Raw genomic sequence first — 17,844 nt, 5'->3', positions numbered from 1 at the left:
GTTCAAGTTACCTCGCTGCCTGACTATGGATGGTGATCGATGAGTTAACTGTTCCATTGAGGTTTGCGCAGAAGCAGACGCCTACAATTCATGTAAAAAACGCAGCGATCACCCAAAATGTGACTTTCATGGCCAGTGATCACTTTCAATGTCAGATGGCAATTAATCATCAATAGTTGGCAAGAAACCATATGCCTTACAGCTTTCTTACTTGCCTATGCCCACCGGAATTGCTGGGAGCAGGCTTACCTACCTTTAGAGTCTCCTCTCAAGCAGCACTTCGGTGGGGGGCCTTATCTCAACATCATCAAGCCCCATCCCAGTACTGCAAATACCGAGATTTGCGGGTGTTCAATGAGGCGGGGCTAAAATTACTCAAATTGCCAGAAAGCCATGAATCGCATTATTTAATCATTGACTTCGGGGAGATGCGGGGTTCTGGGGGTGGCAGGGCATATGGGAGGCTTGCGCACCTTTCCGGGGGGCCGGGAGGCTCCCGAAGTTCCGGCCTGCCTCTCGCCCCCTCCTGAAAGGTGGACAAGTCCCCTGCCTGCATTGCTGCCAGATATTGGATATACTGGCACTTCCTCATCTTTGCGGCCACCACTACACCAGTTACGTTAGCCGCAATATTCACCATTGTCCCCCGCTTCGTAAGGATTTTCAGTGAGGGAGCCATTACAAATCCTGTGCCCACATCACCATCTATTACCTTTAGTAAGATTGTAGCAAGCGAAGCGAGTCACCGAGCCCGAAGCGCGGTGAGCGGACGATAATGCTACGTAACTTCCATAGCATAAGCGGTGGCCACAAAGATGAGGAAGTAGCGAGATATTAGCTGCAGTTCCTCCGTAGTACATATGGAGAAATGCTTTCTTTTGCATGTGTACCCACAAATACCTACTGAATAAAAGGCCCCTTATGCTTGATTATTATTTATCTGTATAAGAAGACTGGAAACATGCTGAGAGTAATACATCAAAGTACGTTCTGGTGTACCAATAAATATTGGTACACCAGAATCTGGTGTACCAATTTATTTTAATTCACTCTAGCGATAAAAATCATTTAAATATGATATGAGAGGGCTCTTGGGTGAGCTACATTGGGACTTGTAGTTCCTTAGGGGTCGGCGAGCCTCGGGTCACTTTAGGACTGCTTTACAGGCGGAACTACAACTCCCGTGATCCTTTTATGACCGTATCACGTGCCCGGTCATGTGCGCAAGACGTTCGTTCGCGTCAGTGAGAGGAAAATCGAAACAGCCAATCATAGCGCGGAGAAGAAGGTAGGGGGCGGGGTGAGCTGGCCGTGGTAATACGTTGCTGCGAGCAGGTAATAATAATAATGTGCTGCTGAATGAGGTGAATCAGCAGCGAGGCAGAGAGAACCTGCAGGGGATAGAAATCACTGGTGAATGAATGAGTATCACGCCGCGCGTGGCGTGGGCTGTGTCATGCATAACGAGTGCAGCTCCTCCCCGCTGCCTGATACTGACAGTTATATAGGACCATTCATGAGATTATACATAGCGAGTATATTGGGAACACAGGGGGAGTGAATGGTCATGCTCATTGCTCAGTCCATATGATGCAGCATGCAGGGAGAGCAGTGGGTGTGCTATATGCTCACTCAGTGCACGGAAGCTGCATTTGTGAAAGCACATGGTATATATCCTTACACCCCACTGGTGACCAGAAACTGTCCCAACTGTACTCTAGTCATCCCCTGCCCCCACAGGTGACCAGAGACACTCTTCCCCAAATGTGCTCTCCAGGCACAGTGGCAAACGCAGGATTTTTAGAGGGGGGTTTCCAAATGTAATCCGAAATCTCCCACTGCAGCACATTGGAGTAAAGGCCCATACACACTTGAAGATTTTCATTTCAAAAGACTTTGCCAAAATCTGTGATAGATACAGCTATCACCAAAGTAGTGCGTACACACTGAGCTATTTTCCCCAAAGAGCGAGAGATTTTCAGGAGGCGAAAGACTTTGATGAAAATCTTTCATTATAAGGCTATTTACATAATGGGCGGGGTTAGAATTCCAAGGGTGGGAGCAGGGGCCATTTTATTCCTGTTCTTGGGGCCTGATGCAGAACTAATTGCTGGGCTGCATATATTCAGAGCCCAGCACTAGTAAACTCCACCCCTGACCGGGCAAAATCCCACCCATGTGCACGGAAAACATTTCATTTCAATGAATATTTCAATGATGCGCCAGCTCACAACTCGCTAGTGAAACGGAACTCGCGGCCCGGCAGCCAATCAGGCATCAGTGGCTCTTGATTGGCTGCTGGGCCCCAAGCTCCGATTGGCTCATGAGTCGCGAACCGGGGCATCATTTGAAATAGTCACGCCACAGACGGATGGACCTGCTCTGAGATAGCCGGTTTTCCCACCGTTCTGCCCGGCTGTCTCCTTTAGCGATGACATCAGGGCAAAGTGAGCTGACGGAATGCAGTTCCACCCCATTCCGGCTCACTTTAACCCCAGGTGGCAGTGGTGTAACTAGGGCTCAGCAGCCCTAGCAGTGGCGGGGGGGGGAGCAGGTGCCACAGGGGCGCAGGGACATGGCGCTCACAGAGGCTGTCAGGAGTCCTGTGTGAGGAAAGCTCTGCATCTGCAGCATCCAGTAAGGATTATTACTTCTATCTCCGGCTGTCTGGGTGAGGACGCTCAGTGACCCGCCCCATGAAATGCACATGGGGCGGGTCACTAAGCGTCCTCACACAGACAGTCCCCCTTCCACCCTGCCTGTCGCTCCCCCTTCCACCCTGCCTGTCGCTCCCCCTTCTACCCTGCCTGCCGATCCCCCTTAACGTAGTCGCCTCTTCCCATTCCACCCGGCCCAACGCTCGCCCTTACACACTGGCCGCCGCTCGCCCTTACACACTGGCCTCTGCTTCCCTGTCCTCACTCCTGGGCCCTGATGGATCAAAGCAGCGCAGGTACTGTTCTGTGTACCTGCGCTGTCAGCGCATTTGGGGGGGGGGGGCTGTTTGGTGGCGACGGCTAGGAGGGGCTGTTTGGCGGCAGTGGCGAGGGGCAGCAGAATTTTTATGGAGGGGGGGAGCTATAATTGTACTACTGCCTGTTGGGCAGTGGTGCCAATAATATATACATTGCTGGCCCGTGGCAGCAATGCATATATTACTGGCATATGAATAACATTGGTGGGCAGTGGTGCCAATAATATATACATTGCTGGCCCGTGGCAGCAATGCATATATTACTGGCATATGAATAACATTGGTGGGCAGTGATGACAATAATATATACATTGTTGGCATGTTGCCAGCAATGTATATATTACTGGCTAATTAATAATCATTGGTGCACAGTGGTGCCAGTAATATATACATTGCTGACCTTTGTCAGCAATGTATATATTAACTGGCTAATTAATAATCATTGGTGCACAGTGGTGCCAGCAATATATACATTGCTGACTTGTGCCAGCAATGTATATAATAACTGGCTAATTAATAAGCATTGGTGCACAGTGGTGCCAGTAATATATACATTGCTGACCTGTGCCAGCAATGTATATATTACTGACTTAACAGTGGTGACCAGCGGTGTGCTCCGTTTTGAGCAGGGCGGGGGCGGGGCCAGTAGCGCTTTGTGTTCTGGCCGGGTGATCAGCGGGGGAGCAGGGGCTGCTGGGCTTTGCAGCAGCAGCAGCCAGCCGGCCCGGAGATGATGAGCGGGGCGGCGCGGTGTGGAGTCGGACCACAGCAGGGTGAGTATATGACACTGGCGAGGGGGCGGGGGGAGGCAGCGGGGCGGGCCGCCAGGCTGAAAGTGGTTAATCTTTCAGCCCGGGGCAGCGTACACACATGGCGATGATGGATGAAAAACCATCCATCATCGCCACATCTGCTGGTAAAACCAGCAGATGAACCACTTAACTAGCGATGATGCGGGAGCGCGCATCATCGCTAGTCGCCAATCTGGGGGGCATACATACTGGGTTACTGCTGTTTTGACCGATTTTCAGCTGAAAATCGTTAAGTGTGTATGGGCCTTAAGTATGGGAGTCTGGGGGAGTGGTAACAGCCTTGAAAATTTGTATTTTTTTACACTAGATACTGTATGGAATACAGTATTAATATTTAACAGTACATATGGTTTATAGTATAGGCTGTTTCAAATTTGAAATAAGATAAGTGGTCAGGAAAAGGTTAAACATAAATACACCAACATAATAGAGCCAGTACTGCACTTTCTAAGCTCACAATCTCCCACTTCATGATAATGCTCCTGTCTCTTCCTCCTGGCAGCTGCTCTCTGGACCATTGTGATTTTTGAGGGCTCAGATCCACATTTACAGTGTATGTGGTAGAACAAGCTGCTCCCACAGAGCATGTGCAGCAGCTCTGCTCTGTCCCTTACACTGCATGATGTGGTGGCAGCTGTATTGATTATATTATATACAAGTGCTATTGTCAGAGTTGAAGGCACTTGCCAAGAGGAGGGGGGTTTCTGGGCAACCAGAAACCTCCCTGTGTTTGCCTATGAGGCAACCCCTGTCCCCCTCCACTGGTGGCCAGAGAAACTGTTCCCCAACAATGCTCTCCAGTCATCCCATGCCTCCACCCCCACTGGTGACCAGAGACATTCAGCCCAACTATGCTCTCCAGTCATTCCATGCCTCCACCCCCCACTAATGACCAGAGACACTCTTCCCCAACAGTGCTCTCCAGGCAACCCCAGCCCCCCTCCACTGGTGACCGGAGACACTGTTCCCCAAGAGTGCTAACCAGTCATCCCATGCCTCCACCCCCACTGGTGACCAGAGACATTCACCAGTCATCCCATGCCTCCAACCCCCACTAATGACCAGAGACACTCTTCCCCAACAGTGCTCTCCAGGCAACCCCAGCCCCCCTCCACTGGTGACCGGAGACACTGTTTCCCAAGAGTGCTATCCAGTCATCCCATGCCTCCACCCCCTACTGGTGACCAAAAACACTCTTCCCCAACAGTGCTCTCCCGTCATCCCATGTCTCCACTAGTGACCAGAGACACTCTTCCCCAACAGTGCTATCCAGTCATCCCATGCCTCCACTGGTGACCTGAGACACTCTTCCCCAACAGCGCTCTCCAGTCATCCCATGCCTCCACTGGTGACCCGAGACACTCTTTCCCAACAGTGCTATCCAGTCATCCCATGCCTCCCCCTTCCACTGGTGACCAGAGACACTGAGTCACAACAGGGCTTTCCAGTCATCCCATGCCTCCACTGGTGACCCGAGACACTCTTCCCCAACAGTGCTATCCAGTCATCCCATGCCTCCACTGGTGACCCGAGACACTCTTCCCCAACAGTGCTATCCAGTCATCCCATGCCTCCCCCTTCCACTGATGACCAGAGACACTCAGTCACAACAGGGCTTTCCAGTCATCCCATACATTCACCCCCTCACTGGTGACCAGAGACACTGTTCCCCAACAATGCTTTCCAGTCATCCCATGCCTCCACCCCCCCATTGGTGAACAGAGACATTCAGCCCCAACTGTGCTGTCCAGTCACCCCATACCCCCACCCCCACTGGTGAACAGAGACAGTCAGCTCCAACTGTGCTCTCCAGTCATCCTCTGCCACGCTGGTGACCAGAGACACTCTGCCCCAACTGTGCTCTCCAGTCATCCTCTGCCTCCACTGGTGACCATGGTAACTCCGCCCCAACTGTGCTCTTTGGTCACCCCCGGTACTTGTGTATTATAACGGCGCCCGATTTAATCCAAATCGCATCCGATATCGCATCCGATTTATCGACCGATTTGCGGCCGATTTTTGGCCGATTTGATCTGCGATGCGATTTTGCATCCGATTTGCGTCCGATTTTCGGCCGATTTTTTGCCGATTTTCGGCCATTTCCTGATGATTTGCATGTTATTCCATCCTTGCACACCCCCAGGTACTATGCGATGTGATTTTCGGGAAAATGCCCCTGATTGTACAATTAAATATCGCATAGCAACGCATGCCAGCAAGTGGCATGCGATGTGATGTGATTTGCAATGTTAAATGCACCCCCATTGTTAACGCCACCCCCACTATCAACGTCAACCCGAAGCGTGGCGAGCGCAGCGAGCCCGCGAGGGGCGGCGGTACGCGTCCTCCGACCTTTTCATACCCCCACTATCCACGTCGGCGTGGAGTTGATTTTAGATAGTGTGGCGAGCGCAGCGAGCCACCGAGCCCGAAGCGTGGTGAGCGCAGCGAGCCCCGCGAGGGGACGCGGATTACTTTACATGTATTCCGCGTCCCCTCGCTGCGCTCGCCACACTATCTAAAATCAACTCCACGCCGACGTGGATAGTGGGGGTATGAAAAGGTCGGAGGACGCGTACCGACGCGTACCGCCGCCTCGCGGGCTCGCTACGCTCGCCACGCTTCGGGTTGGCGTTGATAGTGGGGGTGGCGTTAACAATGGCGGTGCATTTAACATTGTAAGCACCCATCAGGGTGATTGTACAATTACAAATCGAATCGCTTCATATGCATCGCATGGCATGCATCACATGCCACTATATTGCATGCGATGCACTACGATGGAAATCGGGGGTGTGCAAGGTTTGCAATAATGGAACAGCATGCAAATTGGCCGGAAAAAGTGGAAAATCGGTCGAAAATCGGACGGAAATCGGCCGAAAATCGGCCCAAAATCGGCCGCAAAATCGCATCCGATTTTTCCATGCGATTTGCGGCCGATTTCGTGGGCGCCGTTATAATACACAAGTACCTCACCCCCTGCTACCCCCCCTCCCCCCCACTGGTGTATAGACACTATGCCACAAATGTGCTCTTCAGTTATCCTCTGCCCCAACTGAGCTCTCCTGTCCTTCCATGCCCACCCCCTCCCCCCCACTGCTGCCTAGAGACACTTCCCCAACAGTGCTTTCCAGTCATCCCCTGCCCCCCCACCGGTGACCAGATACAATCAGTCCCCTACAGTGACCTCCAGTCATCCCATGCCCCCACCACCCACCGGTGACCAGATACAATCAGCCCCCTACAGTGACCTCCAGTCATCCCATGCCCCCCCCCAACACCCACCGGTGACCAGATACAATCAGCCCCTAGTGACCTCCAGTCATCCCCTGCCCCCCACCAGTGACCAGATACAATCAGCCCCCTACAGTGACCTCCAGTCATCCCATGCCCCCCACCACCCACCGGTGACCAGATACAATCAGTCCCCTACAGTGACCTCCAGTCATCCCATGCCCCCCCAACACCCACCGGTGACCAGATACAATCAGCCCCTAGTGACCTCCAGTCATCCCCTGCCCCCCACCACCCACCAGATACAATCAGCCCCCTACAGTGACCTCCAGTCATCCCATGCCCCCCACCACCCACCGGTGACCAGATACAATCAGCCCCAACAGTGCTCTCCAGTCCTCCCATGCCCCCCCCCCCCCGGTGACCATATACATGACCTCCAGTCCTCCCATGCCACCCACCGGTGACCAGATACAATCAGCCCCAACAGTGCTCTCCAGTCCTCTCATGCCCCCCCCCCCCCCCCACTGGTGACCATATACAAGACCTCCAGTCATCCCATGCCCCCCACCACCCACCGGTGACCAGATACAATCAGCCCCAACAGTGCTCTCCAGTCCTCCCATGCCCCCCCACTGGTGACCATATACATGACCTCCAGTCATCCCATGCCCCCCCCCCCCCTCCCACTGGTGACCATATACATGACCTCCAGTCCTCCCATGCCCCCCACCACCCACCGGTGACCAGATACAATCAGCCCCAACAGTGCTCTCCAGTCCTCCCATGCCCCCCCACTGGTGACCATATACATGACCTCCAGTCATCCCATGCCCCCCACCACCCACCGGTGACCAGATACAATCAGCCCCAACAGTGCTCTCCAGTCCTCCCATGCCCCCCACCAGCCAACGGGGACCAGAGACTGCAGAAAGACCCTCAGACCCACAGTGCTCTGCAATCACTTGCCCCACTACTTAGGACAGCCATTCTTATGCAGACAAACACCTGCTGCAGCCATGATCTCCTTCCAGCTATGGTGACTGTAAGTGCAGAGCCATAGAGGTGACTGTGTGTATGGGTGGGTGCACTGGGTGACGCGCTGCAGAGGGAGCCCCCCGGGCAGTACTGGCCCAGCAGTAGCAGGGTATGAGGACGGCGGTGGTGCAGGCACCCGGCTCTGTGTGATGCAGGAGGCCGGGGGAGGAGACAGGAAGGAGCGGCTGCTGCTGTGAGGAGGAGAAGGAGGAGGAGAGAAGGGAAGAGACTCACGGAGGAAGAAAGGAAAACACAGCAGCAGCAGCGGGATCGGGACACCGACCTGTGGGGGACAGAAGGAGAGATAGCCGGGGAGACGGGACCGGAGCCGCCGCCGCTCAGTGAGGACAGACACGGCACAGGGTGGCGGACGCACGGTGCTTGGTGGCAGCATGGGAGAGAGCTAGAGACCGGGACTGCAGCGCTCAGTGCCCCCTGCCCTCCACCATCAGCTGTCCTCCCATCAGCTCACCCCCCAGTACCCCCTGCCCTCCACCATCAGCTCACCCCCACTACCCTCTGCCTTCCTCCATCAGCTCACCCTCTAGTACCCCCTGCCCTCCACCATCAGCTGTCCTCCATCAGCTCACCCCCTAGTACCCCCTGCCCTCCACCATCAGCTCACCCCCACTACCCTCTGCCTTCCTCCATCAGCTCACCCTCTAGTAACCCCTTCCTTCCACCATCAGCTGTCCTCCATCAGCTCACCCCCAGTAACCTCTGTCCACCATCAGCTATCCTCCATCAGCTCACCCCACAGTACCCCCTGCCCTCCATCAACTCTCCCCATAGTAGCCCCTGTCCTGAATCAGCTCACCCTCTGTACACCCTGACTCCAATCACCTCACCCTCTGTACACCCTGTCACCCATCATCTCATACCCAGTACCCCCTATGTTCCATTAGACCCCTCTCAGAACACTGCCCTTCCACTACAATACTGGCCTTGCCTACAGCATCCACTGTCTATGTAGCCTCTTCTGCCTCCATTCATCCATTCAATCCCCCATTTGATGCACTTCCATCAGATGACCCCACTCCAGTCAGCCTTCTTTACATTCGCTCACCTCCTCAGCACAAACCCATTTTGTTCCCTTTAGTCATCGTTCCATTCATGACATCGGTCCCATTTTGAACCACATCCTCCCATTCACATAGGTTCTGTTCATTTTCTCTTTCTGCCTCAGTATAGGCATTTTGCCGAGCAATCCCCAATATTCTCAGCCACATCCTCCCTAGCAGGTAATTGCTATCTCACGTGAAAGGTCTGTTATTTACAGATCTTTCATCTGCCAATCAGACATGCCAGTAAGCTATCATAATATTCGGCTTCATTCTAAGTGATTCGTGCGCCTGCTACCATGTCTCATACTCGCCTTTATCCGTTACACGTTGCTTCTTGCATACAGCCTGTAGCTTAGAATTCATCATGGACCCATTTAAATAACCATCATTCTCTCTGTGGGCCCTCGTAGCCTCAGGTGTTACCCTGCTGACCTTACAGGCACTATTGTCTGACCTGCGTCTATTCTTTTAGTTTAGTTTTGTTCTTTAACGTTGTATTTGTTGCCGATTTAAGATTTGTTTTGCTTCCGTCCCACGGTAATCTCCCGCCCTTGATGCGTGAGAATACCCACCTTTGCTCCCATATTCTTTGCTGCTCATAGTAGTGCACCCCATTGTATCGCCCTGGCCCTTTCCATCCTATTTTATATCTATCCCCAATATATTACATTGCACCCCCAGGCTGGATATGTGAGGCCCTCTTCAGCCTGGAAGGATGAATTACCAGCAGCAACTGGCCAATTCGGCCGCCATTCGGGCCGAAATCCAGCGCTTCGAATCTGTGCATCCCAATATCTACTCTATATATGAACTCTTGGAGCGACTGGACGAACCTGGGCTGCAGAACCAGATCCGGGAGCATGTCATTGCCATAGAAGGTAAGGCTCACAGTGCTTTGTGTGGTGCACCTGGGATGCTGTCTCTTGATGCATTGGAATACTTGTGTTGTGGGCTCGCCGGTTCGGAACTTGTCTCTTTCTGTACCCCTAACCCTAAATATTTAATGGCTATCAGTGTGCAGAGTTGGGGCTGTCAGTGCGGTTAGCACATTGCATTTTTAACCCTTCATTGCCAATGTGGATGTAATGAAATCTTTTATTGTTTGATCCCACTCACTTTGCCGGATGACCCCCCTACTCCTAAGAGATTTGTAGGGGGACCTATTGGGTGTATATGGCATATTGTGTTGCCTCAGGAGCTAGCACAGATTCTGCAGTAATAAAATCTTTGCTAGCACATGTGGCCTTCCTCCATAGCTCGATGTAGGCTGGCGTCTGTGTACGGGTGCTCGGAAGACACCCCCCCCCCCCAATCTAGGCATTGGTAAAAGAACAATTCCATAAAAAGTCTGAAGTGTGGGAACAATGCTTTGCCGGCTGCAATGGGAACAGAGGAATGCAGATTGCTGTAAATATTTGCTGTAAACTCCCATTATCCTGGGCATGGTCGTGCATATAATAAGAATATTGCTGCTGGGCTGTTCAGCATTCCATGTGCATCTTGCTTCCTTTTGTTTACAGTGAAATGGGTTGAACTTGAAACGTTACCATGTATTTATCCCACCATTTAACGAACACATGTTGGGTGATTATAACTGGGAATAATATCCATATTATGGTGACCCAGTCACTCATTAGTGTATTGAAGAGCTAGGAAGTCATATACCGCAGCTTTTTAATATGATTTGCGTGAACGCGTGACTCTCCCGGTGCCGGTACCGGTACCGGTGAAGCTTTCCGTTATCCTTCGTTTGATGGATTTTGGGAATGCAAAATCTAAATTCCCTGTTTCCTACGGCACTGATTCTGGTTTTCTCCCATGGCTGTGTGTAGGGCAATGCAGGTATTCACAGGTGTAATGTGTACCTATCCCCTACACCAGGGATGGGGAACCTTTGGCCCTTCTAGCTTTTTGTCGAACTACATATCCCAGAATTCCCTGCAACAGTTTTAGCATGGCCAAATAGCAAAACTGATGCAGGGCATGCTGGGATGTGGAGTTCAACAACAGCTGGAGGAGGGCCAATGGTTCCCCATCCTTGGTGTTGGGGATAGGTACACATTACACCTGTAAATACCTGCATTTTTTAAACCAGTGTTGTCAAATTTGAACTAGAAGGTTGCTTTGGCCAAATTATAATGAATGGAGTATAGCATTATTTCTACACACCTACAGGGAGGGTTCTTACAACCTGCCACCAAACTACTGGACCCTTAATCGGAATTCCTGTAAAATCGGTGGTAGATTTCTCTGGTCTGGTCATTTGGCAACTGAACAGATGACAGCATGGCTTAGTCAGGCCTGTGGATGATCCCCAGACACAAGACAAGGGGGACCAGTGACAGGTTTTCTGTCTAGTCCAATTAAATCCTAATTGACTTTTCATCATTTAAAACATTAATTTGGGGCAGGAGGTTCACATGTTACAGTGTTGAGTGCATCCAGATTGGCGCACCCGTAGTACGTATGCAGGTGTGTGCAATTGTTGCTGTATTTGTTTTCACAGTGACCTTTCACAGCTCAGACATCACACGCAATCTAAATGTTTAATAACTATAAAGGTGCGTACACACGGGGGGAGATATATTGCTGAGCAATATATTGCTCAGTGTCTCCTTTTCATCAGCGACCAGAGATGGTCGCTGAGGAAAGGGAACCTCTGCTGGGGGAGCCGCAGAGGTAATTAGCTGGTCGCAGGAGCAAGCTCCTGCGACCAGCGATTACAATGGGGCAGAAAACGGGAGCGCGCACCTGGCGATTTATCGCCGGAGCACACTCCCAATCACTGGCAATATGGTCGCCTGCGACCATATTTCGAGCGATTATAGCCCCTATCGCCCCCGTGTGTATATTTTTACAGTCTGATCTAGGTTAGTCTGGGATGCGGTCATTTGGTCTACAGAATGATGGTCGACAGTCATTAGGTCGACACCATTAGGTTGACATGGGAAAAGGTCGACACGGGTCTAGGTCGACATAGGAAATGGTCGACATGGTTCTAGGTCGAAAGGTCATTAGTTCGACAATGTCTAGGTCGACAGTCAAAATGTCAACATGGGGTTTTTCACTGTTCATTGAGCTAACATGTGCCAACAGGCGGTATTTCATGCCCTAGCATCCACTAGGGCGTGGTGGGAGAATAAAATAGTGTGCCCGACGCATAGCGACATAGACATTGTCCAACTAATGACCTGTCGAACTAACGACCTGTCGAACTAATGACCTTTTGACCTAGAACCATGTTGACCTTTTCCGATGTCGGCCTTTTCACATGTCGACTTAATGACTGTCGACCATCATGCTGTAGACCCCCAATGATCCCAACCCGTTTAGTCCAAGTAAGGATTACCTTTAGTGGTTAACTATACCATGGGTGTGATGATAAAGTGTTTAGGACTAATGCAGGGATTACAGATAATTTGCTATCCAATCAGGGCCTAGCTGTTTGCTTGCTGTCCTTGTATACTGACCAATAACTGCTGGCTTAAGTGTTTGGTACCTGTCATTTTTTTTAATGTATATTTCATTCTGTACATCTCATTGGGAGGATGTATCATTTTTTTTTTTTGGGGGGGGGGGGGGGGGAGGGATGTGGGTGTAGTTTTTACAGGCCAGAAGCTATTCCAGCTACCCAGATGGTTCCTAGGCTATTATAAAGTTGGCGATCTAGCCAAGGTAACCTTGCTTGTACCTCATAGAACAGTGGTCCTCATTTTACAAACCGTCTGTAAAATGACAGAAGCTGATTGGTTCTATAGAGTGTAAGCTTGCGAGCAGGGCCCTCTTACCTCTGACTGTCTGTAAATACCCTGTTTGTTGTATCACTGTCTCCTATTGTAAAGCGCAACGGAATATACTGCGCTATAGAAGAAACTGGGAATAAATAAATAAAATTATTGGTTAGTGCTTTTATATCTATCCGTGTTTTGATAAATACCCCCATGGCTGTTTACAGTGCAATGAGGGCTGTCCTATTGTTAATGCTTAAATTGGAAGCAGGTTACGGCTTCCTCGGGAGTAATCCAAATCCTACTGTACATCTGCTGCTGAATCATTCATGATTGATCAGTGGCACAGCTATGCCTAAAGGGTTGGTGGGGAATGAAATTTGGCAGCGCTGCCTGCTGGGACGTTCTGTGCTGCTCTGCAGTGCTGACCTGGCAGGTAGTTCGCAAATGCAACACTTTTCTCAACTTGTAAATACATTACAGATTGCATGAAGGAACCTGGACTCCAGCTTCCCTGTGCTGTCGATCAGTATCACACAGAAGTAGTGTTATTTGTTTAATCACACACGCTGTGCAAACACCTGACAGGTATTGTGTGTCATTATTGCCTCACGTGACATTTTATTTGGTTTCACATCTAAGTCCTTCGTTGTTGTCACCCAGGCCTCAGTGGGCAAAGAACATCTGTTATCTGCTAGGTGAGACACTATTGTGTGAGGTCATTCACAGTGTGATTTGCACACCTGTGGTGTTACAATCTCTCTACTACAGTTCCAGAGATCTCTGCATATCTGTCGCTGTTTCAGACATTATATTGTTACTGCGATGAGCTGCTGTTTGTGGCTTTATTTTATATTGAATGCTTTTTTTATGTGATTGGTTACCATGAAATACACTTATTTTAAAGTCCGTTTAAAGTGATTATTTTAAAGTTTGTTTAAAGTCTGTTTAAAGTGATGCTCACCATACTTCGGGCACGGTGCCTCGCTATGCTTGGCACACTATTATATTCTCCCTTCATGCCCTAGTGGATGGTAGGGCATGAAATGCCACCTGTCGGTACATGTCGGCTGAAAATAAAAAAGTGAAAACCCCATGTCGACAGTTTTTATCGTCGACCTAATGCTTGTGTCGACCTAATGACCAGACGATTCCACGGCAGCGACTTCGGCGCCCTCAATGATGACGTTGGCAGCTGGGCCCGCCCACTTTGATGTCGGCTGCCGGGCACAGCCCATTTGATGACGTCGGCGGGCACGGTCCGCCGCTTTCATGCTGCCCCAGTACAGCACCATCCTGCCCTGACCAATTCCTAGAAGGAGCACTATATTCGATTACATTTTTAATTTGTAGTAGGTCTGTGCCCCGTCAGTTTCAGCTTATTTACCAATATAATGAATGGTGTTGTCCTAGGTTATGTAATAATGCACTAGTTGCACTTTCTTGTTCCAAAACGTGAGTTAGATGTTATTGTCTTTAAATATTGTCAGAATGCTGACATGGGATTAGGATGCTGTGGGTCGAGTCAGCAGTATTATGAAATGGAATGCTCCTTCCTAGGCCTGAATGGCCCCTGGCTGACGTACAGACTAATTTGTCCTACTTTAGCTTTACATGCCCCTAGAATGTGCTTGTGGCCGGCCTGGAAGTATTTCATCAGCTGTTACGTTGCAGATGCCTGTGACTCCCTCCCGCAGTGTGTGTGTGTGATGCCTGTCGCTGTCTGTCATGGCACCTGCCTGGCAAATATGGCTACTGCACTGCTGCATTTCACTAGCCCCTCCGCGGCCAGTTCCAGAGACTGTATATCTTGTTTATGATGGCATGGAATCATTTGGGAGTGTTACGGAACAGGTATCCAGAGGGAAAATATGTATTAAATATGATAAGTGTATACTCCTACGTCAAAATCCTAATGGTCAAAATACGAACCACCATTGACTGACGGTCAAAACGCCGACACATTCTAAATGCCACCATTAATTATGCCATTAATTATGCCGACACGTTCAAAATACCAACATTCCTTATGCTGAAATTGTCAAAAAGTCTGTCATGATTTATTTATTTGAAACTGACTTGTCAATACTTTACCTTCGCAGTGGACGAGGAGGGGAACGCGGTAAACTTTTATGGTGAACATGTCGACATAGACACCCAAAAACAGAAAGTGTACTTTTTGCCCTGTCAACATTTGTCAGAATTTGTCTGCATTTTGACCATAGGCCAATGGTGGTCAGTATGTTGGCCGCTGGGATTTGGACTCTAGGTAAATCATACTGAACCCCCGGACAGTACTGTATCTGGTGGAGTCATGCAAACTTTGAGACTCCCAAACGCTCCACCTGCTTTTACATTGGATCCTAAATGGTATCCTCAGGTCGGTGACCTCGCTGCGATTTGCTCAATGTCTTTCACCGTGATCTCCGGAACTGCGCTTCTTTGTGCTTGGGTCTTTGTAATATGCCTTCTAGAACGGTGGTTTCATTGCTGACCTTTGTCATGGGACCGGCCGGACCGGCCAAACTGGCCTACGCTTCAGATCGCATCTTACATAACGCATGCTGGTTTATGTGTGTGAGATCATGGTATGTAGTGTAATGCAATCGCTCTAAGTCTGACAGCAAACACCGGTTCTGCTCCTGTACTTTAAATAAAGCTTTCTTATTCCATATCAGCATGGATAGACCATGTGGCCTGATCCCTGGCAGTCAAGCACCTTCCAGTATGTGTGTCCCTGGGGCACGAGAAGGCAGCCTGCACCTAGCCCCAGTAGAGGTGAAACAGGTTCTGCATAGTAGTGTCTGCAGGAGCGACATTTCACGCACCATTGACCTGTGATATCTGCACTCAAACAAGACCTGCGCCGCACCACTAAGTAAGCAGGACAGGCCTGACAATGGATCCCTGACTCAGCCTTTCCCTGTAAGAATATTAGCACATTTATAAACCTACTCCAAGGCGAGCAGAGCAGATTAATGGGATGATCCCGGATCTGAGGCACATTTGCAGTCTGCACATCAGTGACTTTGTGGGATTTCCGATGTATAGCTGCAGCCATGAAAATCCGCCGTTTACAGGATTATTGCTGATCACTAGAGTGGGGACGTAAAACCACGGCCGATGCATCATTTCAGATCAAGAGAAACCTCCCATTTGTGTAATACAGCGATTACAAGATGTGGACATATGTATGGTGCTGCAAGACGCACTGAGTATGACTGAAAGGCCCCCCCCCCAATGCCCAAATCCCCACTGCCATACACAGACTTTTATTGCTGCCATAGCGTTTAGGATTCTCATAGTTACTAAGTGTCTGGCACGAGGTGTGTATACCGTCAGCCTGGGTATAACAAGGGTGTGTGTATACACTGTAAGGAATATTTTCCTAGGGGTAATACAGGTAGCTCGCTAAGCATCACTGCATTCTGTCACATGACAGGTAGATTAACCCCTTCTGTCCTGAGGCATGTGGAAGTAAAGCACTGGTTTTACAGTAGGCAAAATATTGGCCTTTATTCTTGTTAACTCGCAGCGTTAACCAGAGTGTAACATGTGCAGAGAGAATTAGATTTTGTTTCTGTGCAGGGAAAATACTGACTGCTTCATTTTTACACTGCAAAATAGAACTCACTTTAAAGTAAAACCCCACCCAAATCTAACTCTCTGCACAAGTTACATCTGCCCCACCTGCAGTGCACATGGTTTTGTCCTTTTCAGAAGGAATTTGCCTTTGCGAGTGAACCAGAATAAAAGCCATTGCAACAGGGCCACTTTAAGGTATGTGTGAGCCCCAGATTTGGTAACCTGAGAGGGGTAAAGGCATCAACCTGTGCTGATTGATATGTCTATGTGGACTTATGGGGAGCAACACCGATGTAGCCGAGGGACCCGATGCGGGGGTTCAGCCGTGAGGGGAGCAGGTATTGGAGATTCCTGCTACAGTCCCTCCTACATACATTCGTGGTTACTTACTATTAGCCAAAAATATTACACGTTAAACGTGCGCCCCTGGTCTCCTATGAAAGGCGTGTTTTACAGCTCCGCATGGACATGAGAGATTAAAACTGGAAATTGAATGAGCTCTAGCCCGCTAGCAATTTATGTACTTGTTTGACAATAGCCCTGGGGTCCTTGGATTCACTGATGAGTATATTCCGTTTTGTTGTTTTTATCATTAAAGCAGTGACATTTCCCGCATGTTTGTATGTCATTATTTGCTTTAATTGATGCTACATTAACAGATGAAATGACAAACGTATAAGGTCATATTCTAGATCCACATCGGTGGTTCAGAGCAGTGTGCAAACTTTCACATAAATATGGCAGCATCCGGTGAATTTCTGACGATACTGAATGGATCTAAAACAAAGGGGTAGATTTTTTTTTTCTGCTTGACCATTTTCTATGATGCAACAGATAGGATGTAATTGATTGCTAGGTGACACCTATACTTTTCATTTATAAAAGATTTTGTAAATCTATTTCCTAATCTACCAATTTATTTCTGGAATTTGCCCTACATGAATGCTGTTCTATTGAGGTCTATTGTACTGATGCTTCCATGTATGGAAAGTCATATAGTATAACGTATGGCTGCATGCTTTATGACATAAAAATAAACACACAAGTTGTAATTTGGGGTAACTGTCTTGGTTTGCAGCGGAGCTCACACCGCTGGGCATAGTATGAAGTCTCCACTTGTACTTTGGCGACTCATCTGTATAAATCATTATTGTTTTTGATCATTGCTGAATACATTACTGTGAAGGGTTGGCGCTGACCTCGGGAAGGAAATAAGACATTTGGAGGTATTAAATGAACAGCAGGGATACTGTGGGAAGAGTGAAGTGAGAATGTTTTGGGTCTCTGTATTAAGGAAACTGTTGCCGGGTCATAGAGAGTAAATATGAGGCGTTCTCTGGTTTAATAGTATAGTTGTTGACAAATGACTAATTCTGTTTGTTGCTAGCAGTATACTTTTGTACAGAACG

The 17,844-nt window shown here is 49.4% G+C and overlaps 1 protein-coding gene across 4 annotated transcripts in view; it reads left to right on the top strand.

Annotated features, from left to right (window-relative positions):
- The first annotated feature begins 1,250 nt into the window (after positions 1–1,250).
- AGAP1 (ArfGAP with GTPase domain, ankyrin repeat and PH domain 1) overlaps positions 1,251–17,844 on the top strand; it is a 346,471-nt gene continuing 329,877 nt past the window's right edge. Inside the window, exons 1-2 of one of the 4 annotated variants that reach the window (XM_083154566.1) lie at positions 1,251–1,335; positions 9,804–10,000. In XM_083154566.1, the coding sequence (XP_083010692.1) occupies positions 9,838–10,000 (163 nt within the window). In that variant the 5' untranslated portion in view covers positions 1,251–1,335; positions 9,804–9,837. Of the gene's footprint in view, positions 1,336–8,214; positions 9,300–9,803; positions 10,001–17,844 lie in introns of those variants that run through there. The other 3 variants (XM_083154565.1, XM_083154567.1, XM_083154568.1) reach the window with 3 other exon arrangements.

This window comes from Crinia signifera, chromosome 7 (assembly GCF_055691185.1).
Source record: "Crinia signifera chromosome 7, ASM5569118v1, whole genome shotgun sequence".
Taxonomy (NCBI): Eukaryota; Metazoa; Chordata; class Amphibia; order Anura; family Myobatrachidae; genus Crinia; species Crinia signifera.
The sequence above is the reverse complement of the archived record's forward strand: the minus strand, read 5'-3'. Positions and strand labels throughout refer to the sequence as shown.